The sequence below is a fragment of the Paramormyrops kingsleyae genome, chromosome 22, assembly GCF_048594095.1.
Source record: "Paramormyrops kingsleyae isolate MSU_618 chromosome 22, PKINGS_0.4, whole genome shotgun sequence".
Lineage (NCBI taxonomy): Eukaryota > Metazoa > Chordata > Actinopteri > Osteoglossiformes > Mormyridae > Paramormyrops > Paramormyrops kingsleyae.
Window position 1 is genome coordinate 16878402 of NC_132818.1, and position 17705 is coordinate 16896106.

The following is a 17705-nucleotide window of genomic DNA, read 5'->3' on the forward strand; positions in this document are numbered from 1 at the left end:
TACCTGTGCGCTGCTCAGGCGCTGTTCAGCTTGTGGTCAAAGGACCTGAATAACGCAACGCGTTTCATGCACTTTGGCTCTTGGTAAACCTGTAGGTAATTGCGTAGGTCTGACTGATTTGTGTAGGTCTAGTGATGATCCTCAACCACAAGAAAATTGCTAAGTTTTGCCTTTAGACCATTATGATGGCCTATATGCCACCTGCAAAGAAAATAGTGAATATGAGGCACATAAGTTAATTTCCTAAATTACCTACAGGTTTCACCATTGTCAGAGTGCATGATATGTGTAATATCAAACCCACTTAACTGTACTCTGGTTCTAAATCAATGCGATCAAGTCTAATAGGTTTCAAAGACGTCATTTTAGGTTCATGCAGATTTACCATACAGTATATATGTATGTGTGTGTGTGTGTGTTAATGCATCATTTCATCATTTAGCAAACATCCAAACTCAGAAATGACATAAAACTAGAATAAAACGGTTTGCAGATCTATGGTTACACCAGGCATGATACTCAGGAGATTTTGAGTAGTTCTCAGTTTAGCTGTAATCTTTTCATAACCCCTCAGCTTTCATACTGCTTGTCACGTCAACATGGAGTTGAATAGAGTGTCATCAAAGACATTTTGCTGATTTATGAGAAGTCCGGCCTTGTAAAAATACACCACAAAGAAGCAGAAATACAGGGATAATAGTACATCTGGGACTTCCATTCTTAGTCTGAATACGTGTTTAACTGGTTATTAGGTATTTCTGGAGGTCAGTGAGTTGATGGGTGCACACTCCATGGTGCACGTCCTTAGACTCTGAGAGGGTGGAATTTTATATGAAATGTGTGATACAGGAATGACAAAATTTCAGAAGAGATACTTATGTTGTGTAACAACAACCCTTAATCATTACTGGCTGTTCGTGCCCCAAAATGAAATTATCCATTACTGAAGCGTTAACCAATTAATATTGCATATTAATTAGGTAATTAGGTGGTTAATCCAAATTATTGTACTCAGTTGGAATTTATGTTTTATAATAAAGTAATGGTAACTATTTTAATAAACGTGACACGAATCCCTTATTCATTAGTGGTTATGTGTCTAGTAGTTATGAGTAACGTACGTGTACCATGTCTTCAACATGAAACTGGGCTGTACTGGCCATTTGGCATACCAAGCAATTTTGGGTATGTGGACCCAAGACCCCAAAAGTCCAGGGCCGATTTTTGATCCCAGTCTAGCCCAGTGAAACATACATTCATTTTGATCGAAGCATTTAGGTCAACAAAATTACTTCAGTCGCTGCACTGATTCGCTCATTTCATTACATCCTTTTGATGAGTGACTCACCGTTCTGTTTGGTAATGAGTGATGAGTGAATTAGATTATGCCGTTCAAGTCTTTCTCACCACGCTCTGGTGTAATAATGTGCTGACATCTGGGAGACTTCAAATTTGACAATTTATAGACGTTCGTATTGACCAAAAGGCTGCTTCATGAACCATTTGTGCTGAGAGCACCATCCAGTGGGGTCAGAAAACACAACAAATGGTTCCGGAAGCATTTCGGCCATCACTAATATCCATATGCATATATGTATGCGTATGCATATATACGTGTGTGTTCCTATTTAGTCGATAGGGAAATAAAACTACTACAGCTAATCAACTTTACTAGAGATAAAGATACAAAATGTGTACATCTTATCATAGCAAGCACAGCCATAATAAGGAACAAATGTCCTTGTGGCAGAAGTGTGACATTTTGTAGAAACACTGTGAATCAATGTGAAGGCTAATCACTGAAAATCACAATATAAAATTCTTCAACCACGGAAAACACAGAACCTGATCAAAAACAAATTATAGCAATGATGGTCAGCACAATAATCATAAATTTAGAAAATCGCTTACTGGGAATTTTAGATACACTTCATTGATCCCAAGCATAGATTCCAAGAGTAAATTTCCAAAGATCCAACTTTTTGTTCTTAAAGAACATTTAACTGTAAAATTATGGGAAATGTTTTTTATTCCACATTTTTTTGTGTCCATAGACGAATAACTTTTTGTAAGAAGTGTGCTTTGTAAATATTATTCAAAATCTTGATTAAACCTAAAATGAAAACCCATGTCAAGATTAGGTGTGGGAGTCGTTTGGTTAATATTCATATTACAAATCGGCATGTGTGTATGGAAGATGTCACTTCCAGAAAACATAAACCCACATTAGCATTTTTGACACTGCAGCAACAGTCGATCATATGGTGACCATACAGTTAACATTCAACACCACGCTTACAGCAGACTCACACTTTCCACTGAAACAAACATGTAGTAGGGTCAGGAAATGTAATATGAGGCACATATGGTTTTTCCCGTGCGTTAAATTCTAACAAACTTCTATCACTAAATCCAAAATCACTTTACCTAAAGGCCTAAGCTAAAATTTCCAGTAAATAGTAGAGATTCCTCCAAGTTTAAATGGTGCAACGCTACATAGCTATTTCCTGACATCATTTAGGTAACACTTTACTTGACGCAGCACAAATACTTAGTAATAACTGAGTTATTACTGAATTACAAATCATGAATAAATACAGTTGCTACTTGAGATAAGATGTGTCAATTCATTAATGAACAAATACGAGATCAGTATTTCACTTGTGTTATTCATGACTTGTTCCTTCAATAGTTCTTTCAGTAGTTCACAAAGGTTTACAGAATAAACAGATACAGAAACAAATATAATTGCTTGGGATAAATCATGCATCATGATTCATTAATGATGAATTAACATGAGATCCATATGTAACAGACTTAGTTTGTGGTTAATTAATACATAAGTAATAGTATACAGTAATAGTATTTGTGCCATATCAAATATAGTGTTACATATCACTTATAAGATTCCCTTGTACAGGTGATCTTTGTGGTGACAAATCAATCTTGTCACACTTAGAGTATAAGATAATGTCTGCATTGTGGTAGGAGGTAACCATTGGAAACTGGTTCATCACCACAACATGATGCTAGAACATTTTCTTAAAACCATCTGTCTCATACAGATGCATTCAGTCTGGTTACAAAGGCACAGTTGGCACAGGGACGATATCCCTCAAAAAATAACTGCTGCCTGATTCAAGTTTATCTGCTAAAATGCAGCCAATAGTCACGGCCCTGTTTCTCTGGTGCACTGAAGAACTACTCACTCATTGCCCTGAAGAGGGACAATGAGAAAAGAAACATATTAAAGAAATTTAAGGCTTTCCATTCAAATGGAAAAATTGTCTAAAAAAAATGTGTATTTTAACATTGTCCCCTAAAAAACCTAAAATACACTATTAATTAGTACTTGCCTACAGTAGATGCCTGTTCATAGTTTAAGGTTCATTGAAGCGTGCCTACTGGAAATAACTTCATTCCTGACCTAGTGCACTATAAGTTAAAAGTTTGTACGTTAATGTCTCACTTTGGCGTTCTACACCTCTGGCACTGACCACGTAAAACCATTTCTAAGATGGTCTCTCAGTTGCAGATTACATACAGGCCTAGCCTGTTATGCCTGGGGTTCAAACTATCTGAGCCCCAATAAGCCCCATTAAGCTTAAAACATTTTCTAAATCACCTAAGTGTGCAGAACCATGTACCCACCATGTGCGTTAAAGACATTTGATCATCCTTAAACAGAAGGAATGGTTCAAAAGACTCGATAGGGTGTCAAAGGACTCAGACTCCTTGTTAAACTCCTTGAACATCAGCAGGCAACATTTGCTGGGATGACAATCATGTCAAAGTCACAGCAGATGCGCGAGTGTGATGCGGCTCACACGCTGGTGACGCGGCTCACACGCTGGTGACGTGCATCTCGGCCGCTGGGCCTTTCTCTCCCTTTGCAGGGATGTTGCTGTACTCGCAGTGGGAGGAAAGAGCAGCAAGGGGATTGGACGGCTGCGGGGGACAGCCCTTCACGCCTGCGTCGCCCTCTCTGTCCAGCCAATAGAAGGACACCATGAGGTAGATGGCTGACATGGACACCGACACAGCGCAGGCGTAGAACACGTAGGTGTACTGGCCCGTGCGGTCCACCAGCAACCCTGGAACAAAGCAAAGCATGAAGATTTAGCCCCTGGAACATTAACAGTATATCTGAGACAAACACTCATGTGGTCCCGTGACATCATAGAGCATTTTTGGTTGCCATGGCACTGGGAACCAGAGAAGGTCTCCCAATGACCCCCCAGAATGCAACTGCATGAAGCCCTCAGCAGCCTACCCTCCCCCACCCACAACTTACCATGCAATTCTTGGAACTGAGTGTTTGGGAACACAAGCCGAGACTTGCTTAGCAACCACTGGCTAGAGAAGGACCAGAGAGAACAGGCATACATGCACACACACTATATATGTATATATATTAACATACACAGTCACACACATACGCACACAGTGAGAGGCATGTGCTGTATATGGAGAAAGGTAAACAGGAAACCCAAGAGAGATCAGGGTCCTCTACCTGCCAAGGGAGGGCCCACCAAAATGGTGGCACTCTCCATCATGGTGAGCAGACCCAGCGCGGCGGGGAAGCGGCTCATCTCGATGACGTCCATGAGCACGGTGAAGATGAGCGAGCCCACCACGCTGATGGAGACCCCGAAGACCAGCACGTAGGCCAACAGCGTGCTGAAACTGGTCTCCAGGCAGCAGATGCAGTTGCTGAGCCCGTTGATGAGCAGGGCGACGGCGAAGACGTACGCAAAGACGTGGCGGCCCCGGAACCAGGGCAGCGCGAAGAGCAGGCCGGCTAGAGGGCGGATGAAAATGTTGACGAAGCCCAGAATGGCGAGCAGTAGGGCGGCCTGGCCGTGCCCCAAGCCTTGGGAGGTGGCGTAGGGCACTAGGTACACCAGCGGTACCAAGAAACCCAACATCATCCAGGTGACGCACAGAGCATAGGCTCTGTACCGCTTGTTGCTACAGAAGAGGTCAAAGGCCAGATACTTGCGCAGAAAGTCCTTGAGGAGACCCCTGGTGGTCGCCGCACTTCCCTTCGCCTCCCGCCGCCGTTGCTTGCTCGCCACGCTGCGTCCTCCCCCGACGGGCCTCATGACGGCGCCACACACGCAGCAGTTCAGCAGAATCCCCCCCAGCACCAGGAAGCTGCCCCTCCAGTCCAGTTGGCTGAGCAGAAAGTGGGAGAGCAGGGGCAGGACGCTCAGGCCGACGGCGGTGCCCGTGGACGACATGGCGTTGGCGAACGCCCGACGCCGCACGAAGTAGTGGCCCATCATGGTGACGGCCGGCTGGAAGGAGAAGCAGAAGCCCAACCCTGGGGAGACACGAGATCCATCCATCGTACAACTGCTCAACTGAATCAGGATCACGGGGGGCGGGTGGGGGGGGGGGGCTGGAGCTTATCCCAGGCAGCATAGGGCACAATGTTGGGACACACCCTGAATGGGATGCCAGTCCATCAGAGGGCACACATACACAGCCATATGCCATGGGCATATGAGATGCCAATTAGCCTGCCGGTATGTCTTCGGACTGCGTGAGGAAACCGGAGTGCCCAGAGGAATCCCGCGTAACGGCCGTCTCCTACCCACTGTGGCGCTGTGGTTTTTCCCACTCCGCTTTAGCAAAAGGGTTCAGGCCCTTGCCAAACTGTCACCAGTTCCCTGGACCTCGAGTAAGCCCTTACATTTAAAGAGACAGTACATCATACACGATTTATTTTACTCAATGATTTAAGTACACCTACAAAGTACTTGCATTCTGTCAACCCATTTGGTGACATGGGCGGCTGCCTAGGGCACCATCTTCTGAGGGGGCGCTGACTTAGCCAGCCTGTTTCGCTTTGTCTCACACAGGGGTGGCTGCTGCTGAAACTTGCCTAGGGAGCCACTAAGGTAGCTACTCGGAAAACACAACCACAGGAGGCAATAACAGACCCAGAGGGCTCAGTCAGACCTTGCCGTCTGTCACGCATCTCACTTGGGGAAAACCTGGATGTCATGGAAACGGGAAGGATGTCTAGGTAACGGACGTCTAACCTGTGATGACGCCGGCGGTGACGTAAAGCTCCGTCAGGGTGCTTGTGAAGGAGCTGGCCGCCATGCCCAGCCCACTCAAGACCCCACCAATCATCACGGTTGCCCGGCAACCATATCTCTCCACCAGCACACTGCATAAGGGGCCTGCAGGGACAAGGAGGTCATAGTATCTGTGTTAAACACAAATGCACGTATCATTCACACAAAAACACATGGTGCCTCACCCTAACCCAGAGTATCTGTCTCTCTTGTTCTCCTACAGAGTATAGTTTTCTCTGCTGCAAGAGGCCCACAAATCACACAGGCAAACACCACAATCCGCATGACAGCTCATCACCAGAAACACCAACAACAGATCTTTAAGTTTAATTTACCATGTACCGTTAGGGCCCCTCATGGCCAAGCACTCTGCTGACTTTCTTTTTAGGTTAACACTGATTTAATTCCATTACGTATTTATATTCACTCTTTGTAGAATTAAGGTACAAACCTTTATACAAATAACATGAAATAAACATCACAGACAAAACAAAATCAGCTGGAAATCATGTGAATGTGCTACAAGGACAACAACCACAATTTCTAAAATTGAACAGTGTCTCTCTCTCTCTAATGTATACATAAACACACACACAGTCATGGAATCATATCTTTTTGGGGGCCGCTCATTCATTTCTATGGGAAAAATGCTAATGCTAACTATGACAACCTTAACCCCTATCCAGCCCTAACCATAACCATAAGGAAACTGGTCCCCATAAAGTTAAAAAAAAAAAACAACAAACAGGTATTCATCATGTTGTGGGGACATTTGGTCCCCACAAAGTAAGGCATACCTGGACCCCACACACACACACACACACAGGTGTGGAAAAAATGAGACCACTCTGTATTTTTTAAACAAATCCGCATTTTTAAATCCTGGTTTAATCCTGGGCCTGCTGGCAGAAGGCTACACTGCGCGGCAGGCTGCTTCCAGGCTCAGTATCAACAGCAGCTCACAAGAACAAGGTGAAGCAGGAGACACTGGGAATGACCAGAAACCAGGCAGGTAGAGGGCAGAGGTGACTCTCTATTGCCAGAGGTGACCGTCAACTTATCCGACAGCACCTCATGAATCGGAGGATGACCTCAAGTGACCTTCAAAAGGAATGGGAAACATTAAGTGCAGATGTGAAGTGCACTGCTAGTTCATATCAAGCTCCTAGAAGCAGGACTGAAGTCCCATACAGCAAGGAAGAAGCCCTTCAGTAATGAGAAACAGGGAACAACCAGGATGCAGTTTATAAAGGAAAATATATTATTCACAGACCCATAAACTGAGAAATGAGTGAAACAAAACATTGTGCTGTGGTCCCAATTTTTTTAATGGCTGTGTGTATGTATGTATGTGTGTGTGTGTGTGTGTATATATATATATATATATATAAATAAACACAAATTCCAACATCTGCTTCCCCCATGATTTTGCCTTCATCACCTTCTTGAGCCTTTCTGCTCCCACCTCAGGCTACCCTGCATAAACACCTACACAACACAGGTGGGGTCCTATTAAACAGTTGTTCCTCACACTAAGAACCATTTTGTACTGATGGAAGTATTCCCTGGCTCAGTTGTCAGGTAGGAGTTAACTAAACAAACATCGCTGGGGAGACTTAGGTTCTCCTCTGCAGTGGATCAAAATTGTTTCGCAGGATTATTACTGACTCTTGACTTTAGTATAATTTAGAATAATCCCTAAACACCCCCCCCCCCCCCATCTCCCAAGGTGAACAATTGCCTCCCACCTGTTTTTAAGATCTACCAAGTACTGACTGGAGGAAAACAAGCCCTCAGTCAACAGACTGTGAACCAGGAGTCCTGTTCCCAACATACTTATCACCCAGGGGAATTGCTGGTCTCCTACAGTAGCAAAGCAGCAGGAACTGTTCCCAGTCACCCTGACTTCTTTCCACAATTGTTATCTCATATTATCAAAAGGCACTGCAAACTTTGTATGATTTAAGAGCAATGCTATGCCTCATTCCTCTGGATCACAAAGTAAAGACTATGTGTGCATTCAATTTAATAGGCTAATCAAGTAGGCTTATCACCTGGCACTCTTGTTTAAACAGGGTGTGGACTTAAATGATACAACCATAATGTATATCATATATTATTTAGTCGTGAAGGGAGCTTTTTTGATGTATACTTGTAGCTAAGTTTTCAAAGAGCTAGAACACTTGTCACGCAACACATATGCTGAGTCATATTTCCCACAATCCTCCATGTGAAGGCACACCGACTCAGGAATACCTCCAGCATGTAGCATTGCTGTCATGATAGAGGGCACCCAGGAGGTCTCCGTGTTGCTGGCTTCAAATTCAGTCTGCAGCTCTGTGTAGAAGATGCCAAGGCAGGAGGGGAAGGCTACAGTCAGCGCCAGCACCACGCTGGTGGCCATCAAAACCACCCAGCCCCACCCGCCATCTGGCGCCACCTGCTGCGTGCTGCTGCAACCACCCTGCTCCACTGTGGCACTGTGGGGAATAATGAGGGTCCCCCCGATGTCCTCTTCTTCATGATCTTCAGGGTCACCGTCTTGAGTGCCCCCAGTCCCGTCCCCTCCTGCGCTCGACGTCACAGAGTGTTTTCTCCATGTTACTGGATCCTGACACGAGTTGCTGACGTCAGTAATGGAGACCATGCCGTCCGCACCGTGCTCGGCGATCTGCCGCATCTCCCCCGTCAGCGGCTCAGTTACGCCGTCAGCGCGGCTCCTGTACGGCACATGCCAAGCAAAGTTATGATTCACCAAGAGTGTCCCGTTAGAAATGTTTACGCATAATTGGAAACAAGCAACAAATGTCATTAACTAAATCCTTAATACTTACGTTTTCACTGAAAACACTTAAGTATAACGAAAGATTAAAGTATATAGCCTCGTATTAATCATATAATTAGGTTTTAAGATAAACATTTAAGTGAACTGTACACAAGCACGTACTAATGTACAAAAATATTTCTCATCCATGACAAACAAATCACAACTTTATATCACGACCTCAGGTAATGACCAGAGTTTTGAAACACTCGAAAAAAATGTTTTTCTTCTGTAGTTTTACACGATATTTAATCGCAAAAGGGTATGTTCTATTACACATGATGTTGTTTTGATAACTATGCTTAGCTTTTCTCTGCACTTAGTTAAATATTAACATTCACCTGGATCGATTGCGCTTCAAATCCACATTTACCTTTCTACATCATGGGTCGCACTTGTTTATTTGCTGCGATCCTGTCTTTCCTCCAGCGGTGACTCCACTTCTGCCGTCACCAGCTTATATCCGTGTTCATGAAACGCACCATCAGCTGCTGAAACCAGTCCGACCGGCGTTGCGTAATCCCCCCTTCACCTCGAAAGCATTACCCGCTTTTATGCTGATTTTCTATATAAGAATACTTCTTATAAAAAAACTACACACACCGACAAGCACAAAAACCCGGAGGGACCAGAATAACCGTGCGATCTAGTACGAAAACGCGTAGATAATCTGCTTTTGGCATTGCAATAATTCCAAATTCCACCGTTTATTTATAGCTGCGCGACGCAGTATTTAAAACACCATCCTGGAGGTCATTGCAATGGATCACACTGCAAATACAAGTCCAGTCGAACTGATATTTTATTTTATTCCGGAGTACGATCGTCGTCCAGTCGGGCGTTTTTCCGCGCGTCTCCATGGGAACATTGTAGCACCTGGACGGCAGACAGCACATTGAGTGCGTCAAATTTAATTAACGCAAACAAAGACTGAATTAATTAATCAAATCGCACAATACTTTACTATGCAACTCCATGTGAACGTTTTAAAACGCGTGGATTTACGCTGAAGGTCGAAAAGGAGTATACAGTGCTTATCATCACGATTGCAGTACGTACTGAACATGAAAGTATATAGTATGGGTCCTGTGTTGGAAAGGTTATTTAAGGGGGAAGTTGTGGTAACATTACAACAGTGGTTGTACTGTTGTGGTTGCAGTATTGAAGCACAGAACACTGTCTACTGCCAGCAATGCAAACGTGCTCGCGGCTTCTAAAGTGCATTGGCAGCATGCACGTGCGGGGGGGTAGCGATGCCGACTTCGCAATTTTGTTGCTAGATTTAGGTATTAGATCTGATCATTAAAATGTGTTTATATTACTTTAAAAAAGGAAATATGTAATAATGCATATATATAAACTAAGTGTGAGTAGCTCAGCGGGATAAATAATGAATCCAAAGTTCCGGGGATCGGAATACCGGTTCGGGATCCGGCATCGGCCGAATAGGCACGTCCATGGGTCCTTAAGTCAGGCCCTTAACCACCAGCTCCAGGGGCCGCATTTCGGCTGACCATGCGCTGTACACCCACCCCAATGGAGACAAAGATGGGCGAGGTACTTGTGCAAGTGGCAAATAAAGGATTTAATCTTTTAAAAACAAATTTCTAATCATATTTTTCATCAAGAAGACCAAGAAGTCCAATTTGTTATTGACTTAGTTCAGTGGCTGGTATCACAATGAACGAAAAGCGTATATATATCAATACATTGGACGGTAACACTTTATAATACTGTTCCGTAGTTAACAGGTAAATATGCAGGAAGTAAGCAGCAACAAAGGAGTAGTGCTTCATTAACACCTAAATTGGTACTATTAACTACTAAGGAGTTATGCTTAATTACTCAATAGGTAATAGTGAACTAATTATTATAGTAGTTCGCTATTACTTCATTAGGAACTATTGAGTATTGCTGGTCTCATTGGGAATCATGTACTAACTATGGATTATTTCTAATAACTACTAGTTCATTACTCATCAAATGAACAGTGCTTTTTTTTTGGACTAACAGGAATTTACAGGCTACTGTTCTCAATGGTTTTTGCCATTTTTTTCCTTTTGGAATAACAGGCTTGTTTCTTCGTACTTGTTTGTATGACATACAACTTATTCTACAAAATATTACTGCGTAAAATATGTATACAGTACCTACATTTTAATTATTTACCTCACTTCAGTCCGTGTGCCAGTGTTCTTCAAACTGTGCTTTGAAGTCCAGCTGAAGGGATGCTCAATCAGAGACTTGTGTTTTGCCACATGATGTGCTCTACCACATATTGTTGATCTTTTCTAAACATTAAGAAATTAATGTATGCATTTTAAATAAGGAATGAAGTCTCACTAATGACCTACATAAAACTAATTGTAACTCATTAGTAATGAATGTGGCGTTACTGACTTCTTCCATAGGAGCTACTAAAGATCAAGAACAGTATTATAAAGTGAAACACACTGTAACTCCTTAGTAATGAATGTGGCGTTACTGACTTCTTCCATAGGAGTTACTAAAGAACAAGAACAGTATTATAAAGTGAAACACACTGTAACTCCTTAGTAATGAATGTGGTGTTACTGAGTAAGCTTCTATTTCGCTTAAACATTTACTGAGTTCTTTTTAAGGGGTTAATAAGAACAATGAATGTTAACATAGCTTATTTGTTTCACTTAAACATTCATGTAACACTTCATGACACAACAGCATAAGTTCATTTTAAACATTCAATTTGAAGCACATGTTATATTAACATCACAACTTAATTTTAAAAATCAAATTACTTTACATTGATTACACATCCATCCCATTAAAACTATTTACACAGGGTATTGCTTTCCGCATGTAACAAACGTCCAAGTGGTCCATCCTTGTGCTTTTGGTCCAGCCAGCAGGTCCACTCAATCGGTCTTTTTCCGCTGACTTCACACTCGCTATAGCCGCAGTGTATTGTGGGTCAAATCGCCATTTTGGTTGTATACAACGCATGAGCGAGCATTTGCGTCCGGTATTATCTTTAGTAAGATGGGATACTCACTCGTGCAGTGTGAAAGGCTGTCATACTAAATCACATGGTAGAAATAGCAGAAAGGTGGACCAGAACATGAGATTTTTTCGGTTTCCCACTTAGAAAAGAGGATATGAACAGCAGATAATGGAGGTAACGAAGAGGCGTCGCGTGGCCTGGGTCGCAGCGGTGAGACGGAAGATCACTTTCAACGCGATATCTCCCTTCATGCGTGTTTGCTCTCGGCATTTTCATAAAGGCAACTAGGATGTTTTTTGTTTAAGTAATATTACTGAATATGCATTTTTTTGTCTTCTAAAGTTGATATTCGCAGCCTTTCACACTGCACGAGTGTCCCATCTTACCAATGATAAAACCGGATGCAAACGCTCGCTCATGCGTTGTATACAACCAAAATGGCGATTTGGCCCACATTACACTGCGGCTATAGCGAGTGTGACGTCAGCGGACAAAGACCGATTGAGTGGACTGCTGGCTGGACCAAAAACACAAGGATGGACTACTTGGACGTTTGTTACATGCGGAAAGCAATACCCTGTGTAAATAGTTTTAATGGGATGGATGTGTAATCAATGTAAAATAATTTGATTTAAAAAATTAAGTTGTGATGTTAATATAACGTGCTTCAAATTAAATGTTTAAAATGAACTTATGCTGTTGTGTCATGAAGTGTTACATGAATGTTTAAGTGAAACAAATAAGCTATGTTAACATTCATTGTTCTTATTAACCGCTTAAAAAGAACTCAGTAAATGTTTAAGCGAAATAGAAGCTTACTCAGTAACACCACATTCATTACTAAGGAGTTACAGTGTGTTTCACTTTATAATACTGTTCTTGTTCTTTAGTAGCTCCTATGGAAGAAGTCAGTAACACCACATTCATTACTAATGAGTTACAGTGTGTTTCACTTTATAATACTGTTCTTGATCTTTAGTAGCTCCTATGGAAGAAGTCAGTAACGCCACATTCATTACTAATGAGTTACAATTAGTTTTATGTAGGTCATTAGTAAGACTTCATTCCTTATTTAAAATGCATACATTAATTTCTTAATGTTCAGAAAAGATCAACAATATGTGGTAGAGCACATCATGTGGCAAAACACAAGTCTCTGATTGAGCATCCCTTCAGTTGGACTTCAAAGCACAGTTTGAAGAACACTGGCACACGGACTGAAGTGAGGTAAATAATTAAAATGTAGGTACTGTATACATATTTTAGGCAGTAATATTTTGTAGAATAAGTTGTATGTCATACAAACAAGTACGAAGAAACAAGCCTGTTATTCCAAAAGGAAAAAAATGGCAAAAACCATTGAGAACAGGAGCCTGTAAATTCCTGTTAGTCCAAAAAAAAAAGCACTGTTCATTTGATGAGTAATGAACTAGTAGTTATTAGAAATAATCCGTAGTTAGTACATAATTCCCAATGAGACCAGCAATACTCAATAGTTCCTAATGAAGTAATAGCGAACTACTATAATAATTAGTTCACTATTACCTATTGAGTAATTAAGAATAATTCCTTAGTAGTTAATAGTACTGATTTAGGTGTTAATGAAGCACTACTCCTTTGTTGCTGCTTACTTCTTGCATATTTACCTGTTAACTACGGAACAGTATTATAAAGTGTTACCCATTGGACTTACTATAAGTATTCACAGATTATATGCCTATGCGAGACGACTATTAATCGGAAAACATGGGACACGTTTTCCATTAAAAAACGGAGTTTTCAGCAAATAGGATTAAACGATAAGTGTCAATGGAGGGCAGCCATCACCAACTTCTGATCACCTGTAGGCCTAAAACAAGTGCAGTGCCCAAAACGGACAGTCCAATTTCCGTATCTGAAGGAACTTACCGTTTCGGTTATTCCTGACAACCTGACTCTTCGTATAAAGTAAGACGAAACACTGTGAATCGTTGCATACATATAGTTGACTACTATACTCTCAATCTGCATACTGTGAGCATGTTTCTAATATTTTTCAGACGCTGCAATGACACAAGGTGGATGAATGCATGCATCTGACACCCTGGAATACAGAATACGCGCTTTTCCTGGTTCTCTGCTTTTAAAAATGTCACCGTATCTTTCTGTCCGCACTATGCTTATATAGTCAGATGTTTCTGACATGCTTACCTCCATCTTAACGGAGACTCCCGTCCCGTCCCGTCCCGTCCCATCCCGCAACCCTCCTCACTGACACCGCCGTCGGGTCCGAGGCACCGCAGCATTCAGCACTTCCACATGGGAGCTCCTCCCATGGATGATATACGACCGACCCAACCCACATACTATGATAAATTAATTTTAGTGGGCGTGCACCGTCGTGCTTCGCGTGTTTAACGAGAGCTAAGAAATATAAATCGCTTCGCTATAAATCTGTCATCCAATGGCATATTTATATAGCCTAGAGTATTCCGGCCGTGTTTGGGCAAAGGTACATGCCTGAAAGCTAAATTCTATAATCGGTGTCAATGTATTGCTTCTAAAACGGAAATGTAATATTTACGTGGGACTGTGTTTTCGGGATTATTATCCTCAGTGAGAACGACCTGTTAAAAGCAGTCTAAAAATAACAGGTGTGTCTTGTGAAGGATACAACGACTGGTTCAGTAACTATAGCTGAGTTCCTGAGTGTTTTTCCTAAATCATTTATCGCAAAACGAGGTAAAAAAAATATGTTTGGAATAAGAGACCCCTGTTGGATATCAGTATTCGGCAATATTTTTCTCAGATGCCACTGACGTCCACATTTATTTCTCCTGCTCAGGTTTTTCCCAGGCTTCAGATAAGAGTTCACGAAGTTCACTTAAACAGCTTCGTAAATAATGCAGTGTGACGTATTATATAATTCGAACAAAAGTTTTTGCTCATCAAACATGTAAACGTGTTTGTTTGTTCAGACTTCTCTGGCTAGGACTTCTGGTTCTGTATTGGATTACTTTCGAAGAACAACCGCATATTTTACTGACAAGAAAAGGTTCGTTTCCCGACATCGAGAGGATCCCATTACGCGTTTTGTACATCTTATATCAGGCTTGTTTAAACCTCTGAAGACCAACACAAAATAAGGAAAAGGCATATGCTATTTTATCTATGCATTTTATCCATTTTCCAGTCTGTCCCAGGATGCACAAGTCTGGATGTCAGTCCATTGTAGAGTACACATACAGACATACAATCTACAGGTAATTTATAGTCACCAATCGCCATAATTGCCCGGAGAGACCAACACAACATAGTGAGAACATTCAAACTCTACGGAGGTCGAGAAGAAGTGGTATTAAATCCACCAACCCTGGTGCTACCACAATGAACCACCAAGATATCCATCTATACAATATGGATATATTTACAAAATATTCATATTAAAACGTGAATATAAATATGATCAGATTGAAGGACGTGCAGTAACCAGGAGAGACCCGTTCACTAAATACTCACAGGCGATGCAGAATGTTTACATGAAGCAGACCATCTTCACTCCATGGACGGTGCGTGGGCTGTCAAAACCACGCAGCTAGAACCACAACTGACTGGTTCCACATCACGATCATCTGACTTTCATCTGAATTTGTCAAGTACCACCCTGATTTCAAAGCAAGCGGAAGCTATTGGCTTGAGTGTCGGGTCAGGAAACGTGGTCTGTTCAGGAAAACAGAGGAGCCTCGGTAAAACAAGATATCCACTCGCCTCCATTGACGACTCTGGCTGCCTTTAAATATAGAGAGTGAGCTGGCATTCAAGTAGCGGTCAGACCAGGGAAGGAATCAGCCCCGATACTCACCCGTTTCCATCCCTTTCAGGCACTCCGTGCGACACTCGTGACTTTGCACGACCCCAGTTTACCCCTGATTGTTCTCACATCCTATACACAGGAAAGCGGAGTCCTTCGGGTACAATGCTCAGTATCTCCAATGCTGCCAAAGTCAATTGCCCATTGTTACACACTTACTGTTTTCCATACACGTTTAGTTAAAGTAGGACAACATGTACCTCCAAAAGATTCCTGGACCTAGCAAACACCACACTTACCAACTTACTTCCTAACCCTGAATGCAAACAATGGCTGAAATAAGAATGCCACACAGTTTTTGTTTTTTTTTTTTTTTAAACACAGGATCACAGTTTATATTAAAAATGCACATCTTTAGTTTAAATAGTACATTAAACGTTACAAAAACTGCATCAGTAGGTTGAAAATAAATACAAGGTGAAGGATGTTCAGACCAAGACAGCTGAAGTTTAAGAACACTGAATCGACAACTCAACTTTTGACATCGATACGGGGAAGAAATAATCACATTCCAAACGACTTAACAAACGGGTTAAGAGTTTTAGCACGTGTCAAAGTATGTGTGTATATAATGTGCAAGTGCAGCATGCGTGTATTAATGTTTGACATGCAATGGCGTGGCGGCGTGAGAGGGGGCTTGCGCGGTGTGTCCCTAACATTGGCCTTCCCATTATCCCCATCAGCTTTTGGAGGCTGTACCGATCGACCAGGGGAATGCAACGTACAAACGTCTGGCAGAGGGGATTGTGGGAGATGAAGTGCACGACGTGAGGGTGAGCTCTGGACTTCACCTCCCATCAGACTCGTTACCTACCAATGCACTTAAGTATGCAATTCTGAGTTCGACACATTTACAGCACAAAAAAAAAAAGGGGGGGGGGGGGGGGGGGGGCAACTGCCTCTTAAGGAAATTTGCCAGAACCTCTTAGCTCTTTCTTGGTTAAATACATGTTCAGATATTAAAAACAGGAAAACTGAAACAAAGAAAAATGACTATAAATAAATAAATACAGACTACTTATGCACGCAATTCCAAATATAAATACTAATACACTTTAAACCTTGACTTGCAAGTTTCTGCGTATTTTGGATTTTTATTTCAGACAAAAATACCCACATTTGGTGTAAGGTTTTATAATTGGTTTTACTGCATGGTTTGCAGAAATGGTTTGGTCTGAGATGTTGGTATAAGCTATCAATGTTTTATGCTTTATGTTACAGATTGGCACAAAATTCTTACAAGGGGCAAAATGGTTGCCTTCACACGAAAGCCTGTACCCTCTGATAAAAAAAAAATGCAAACCAAGTTGTTAAACACTTTCATAGTTCACACGTGCAATATAAGTCTGGTGTGATAACTTAAAGAAATGCAATACGTACGGCCTATCTTCACTAGCGCGGGGACCACAAGCAGTGACAAGTACGGCTGAGTGTAAACACCAGTTATAGCATTTTTCCATGATCGTCGAGGAAGTCAAGGTCAAACTTTAAGTGCTGTTGCAATGGAAGGCAAAGTAAAAGTACGTGATTATATAAAATACAATGGTTGAGATTCCATCCCCAGACGTCTTAAAGGTACAGAAAAATAAAGGCTGATCGTGTGGATGAATGACCCTCAACCATCAGCTATTGATGTGAAAAGGCAGCTACTCATGACCTGATCTTCATTCCTCCCCTCAACCCTAGTTGAATGTCTCCATGACAACTCAAGCCTGACCCCACCTATAGTATGTAGATGTGAGGCCCGGTGCTGAGCTCCGAATCACTAGGTTCACAAATGCCATGGATGCTGGGGGTCTGTGGGTCTTCGAGGGGCCTGGGGGCTAAACTCAGTCAGTAAGGCGGAGCCCAATGAAATGTAGCTCTGCAAATGTGTGGCCTGTTGCAGAAAACGGGGCAACAGGCATCGCAGCGATACAAAAGGACAAAAGGCGAATCACTGAAACGGGTACAGGTCGACAA

General features: G+C 42.2%; 1 protein-coding gene across 5 annotated transcripts; it reads right to left on the bottom strand.

Annotated features, from left to right (window-relative positions):
* Positions 1-1650: 1650 nt before the first annotated feature.
* LOC111849318 (monocarboxylate transporter 6-like) lies at positions 1651-15975 on the bottom strand. 5 transcript variants are annotated; one of them, XM_023822092.2, is made up of 6 exons: positions 15735-15975; positions 15392-15592; positions 8346-8809; positions 6051-6194; positions 4514-5326; positions 1651-4094 (listed from the first exon to the last, which is right to left on the bottom strand). In XM_023822092.2, the coding sequence occupies exons 3-6, from the start codon at positions 8767-8769 to the stop codon at positions 3844-3846; spliced, it is 1632 nt and encodes a 543-aa protein (XP_023677860.2). In that variant the 5' UTR covers positions 8770-8809; positions 15392-15592; positions 15735-15975; the 3' UTR covers positions 1651-3843. The 5 variants fall into 5 exon arrangements, with proteins under 5 accessions (XP_023677860.2, XP_023677859.2, XP_023677855.2 ...); XM_023822091.2 differs by lacking the exon at positions 15735-15975 and having other exon boundaries at positions 15392-15728; XM_023822087.2 differs by lacking the exons at positions 15392-15592; positions 15735-15975 and adding an exon at positions 14084-15385.
* Positions 15976-17705: the final 1730 nt, after the last annotated feature.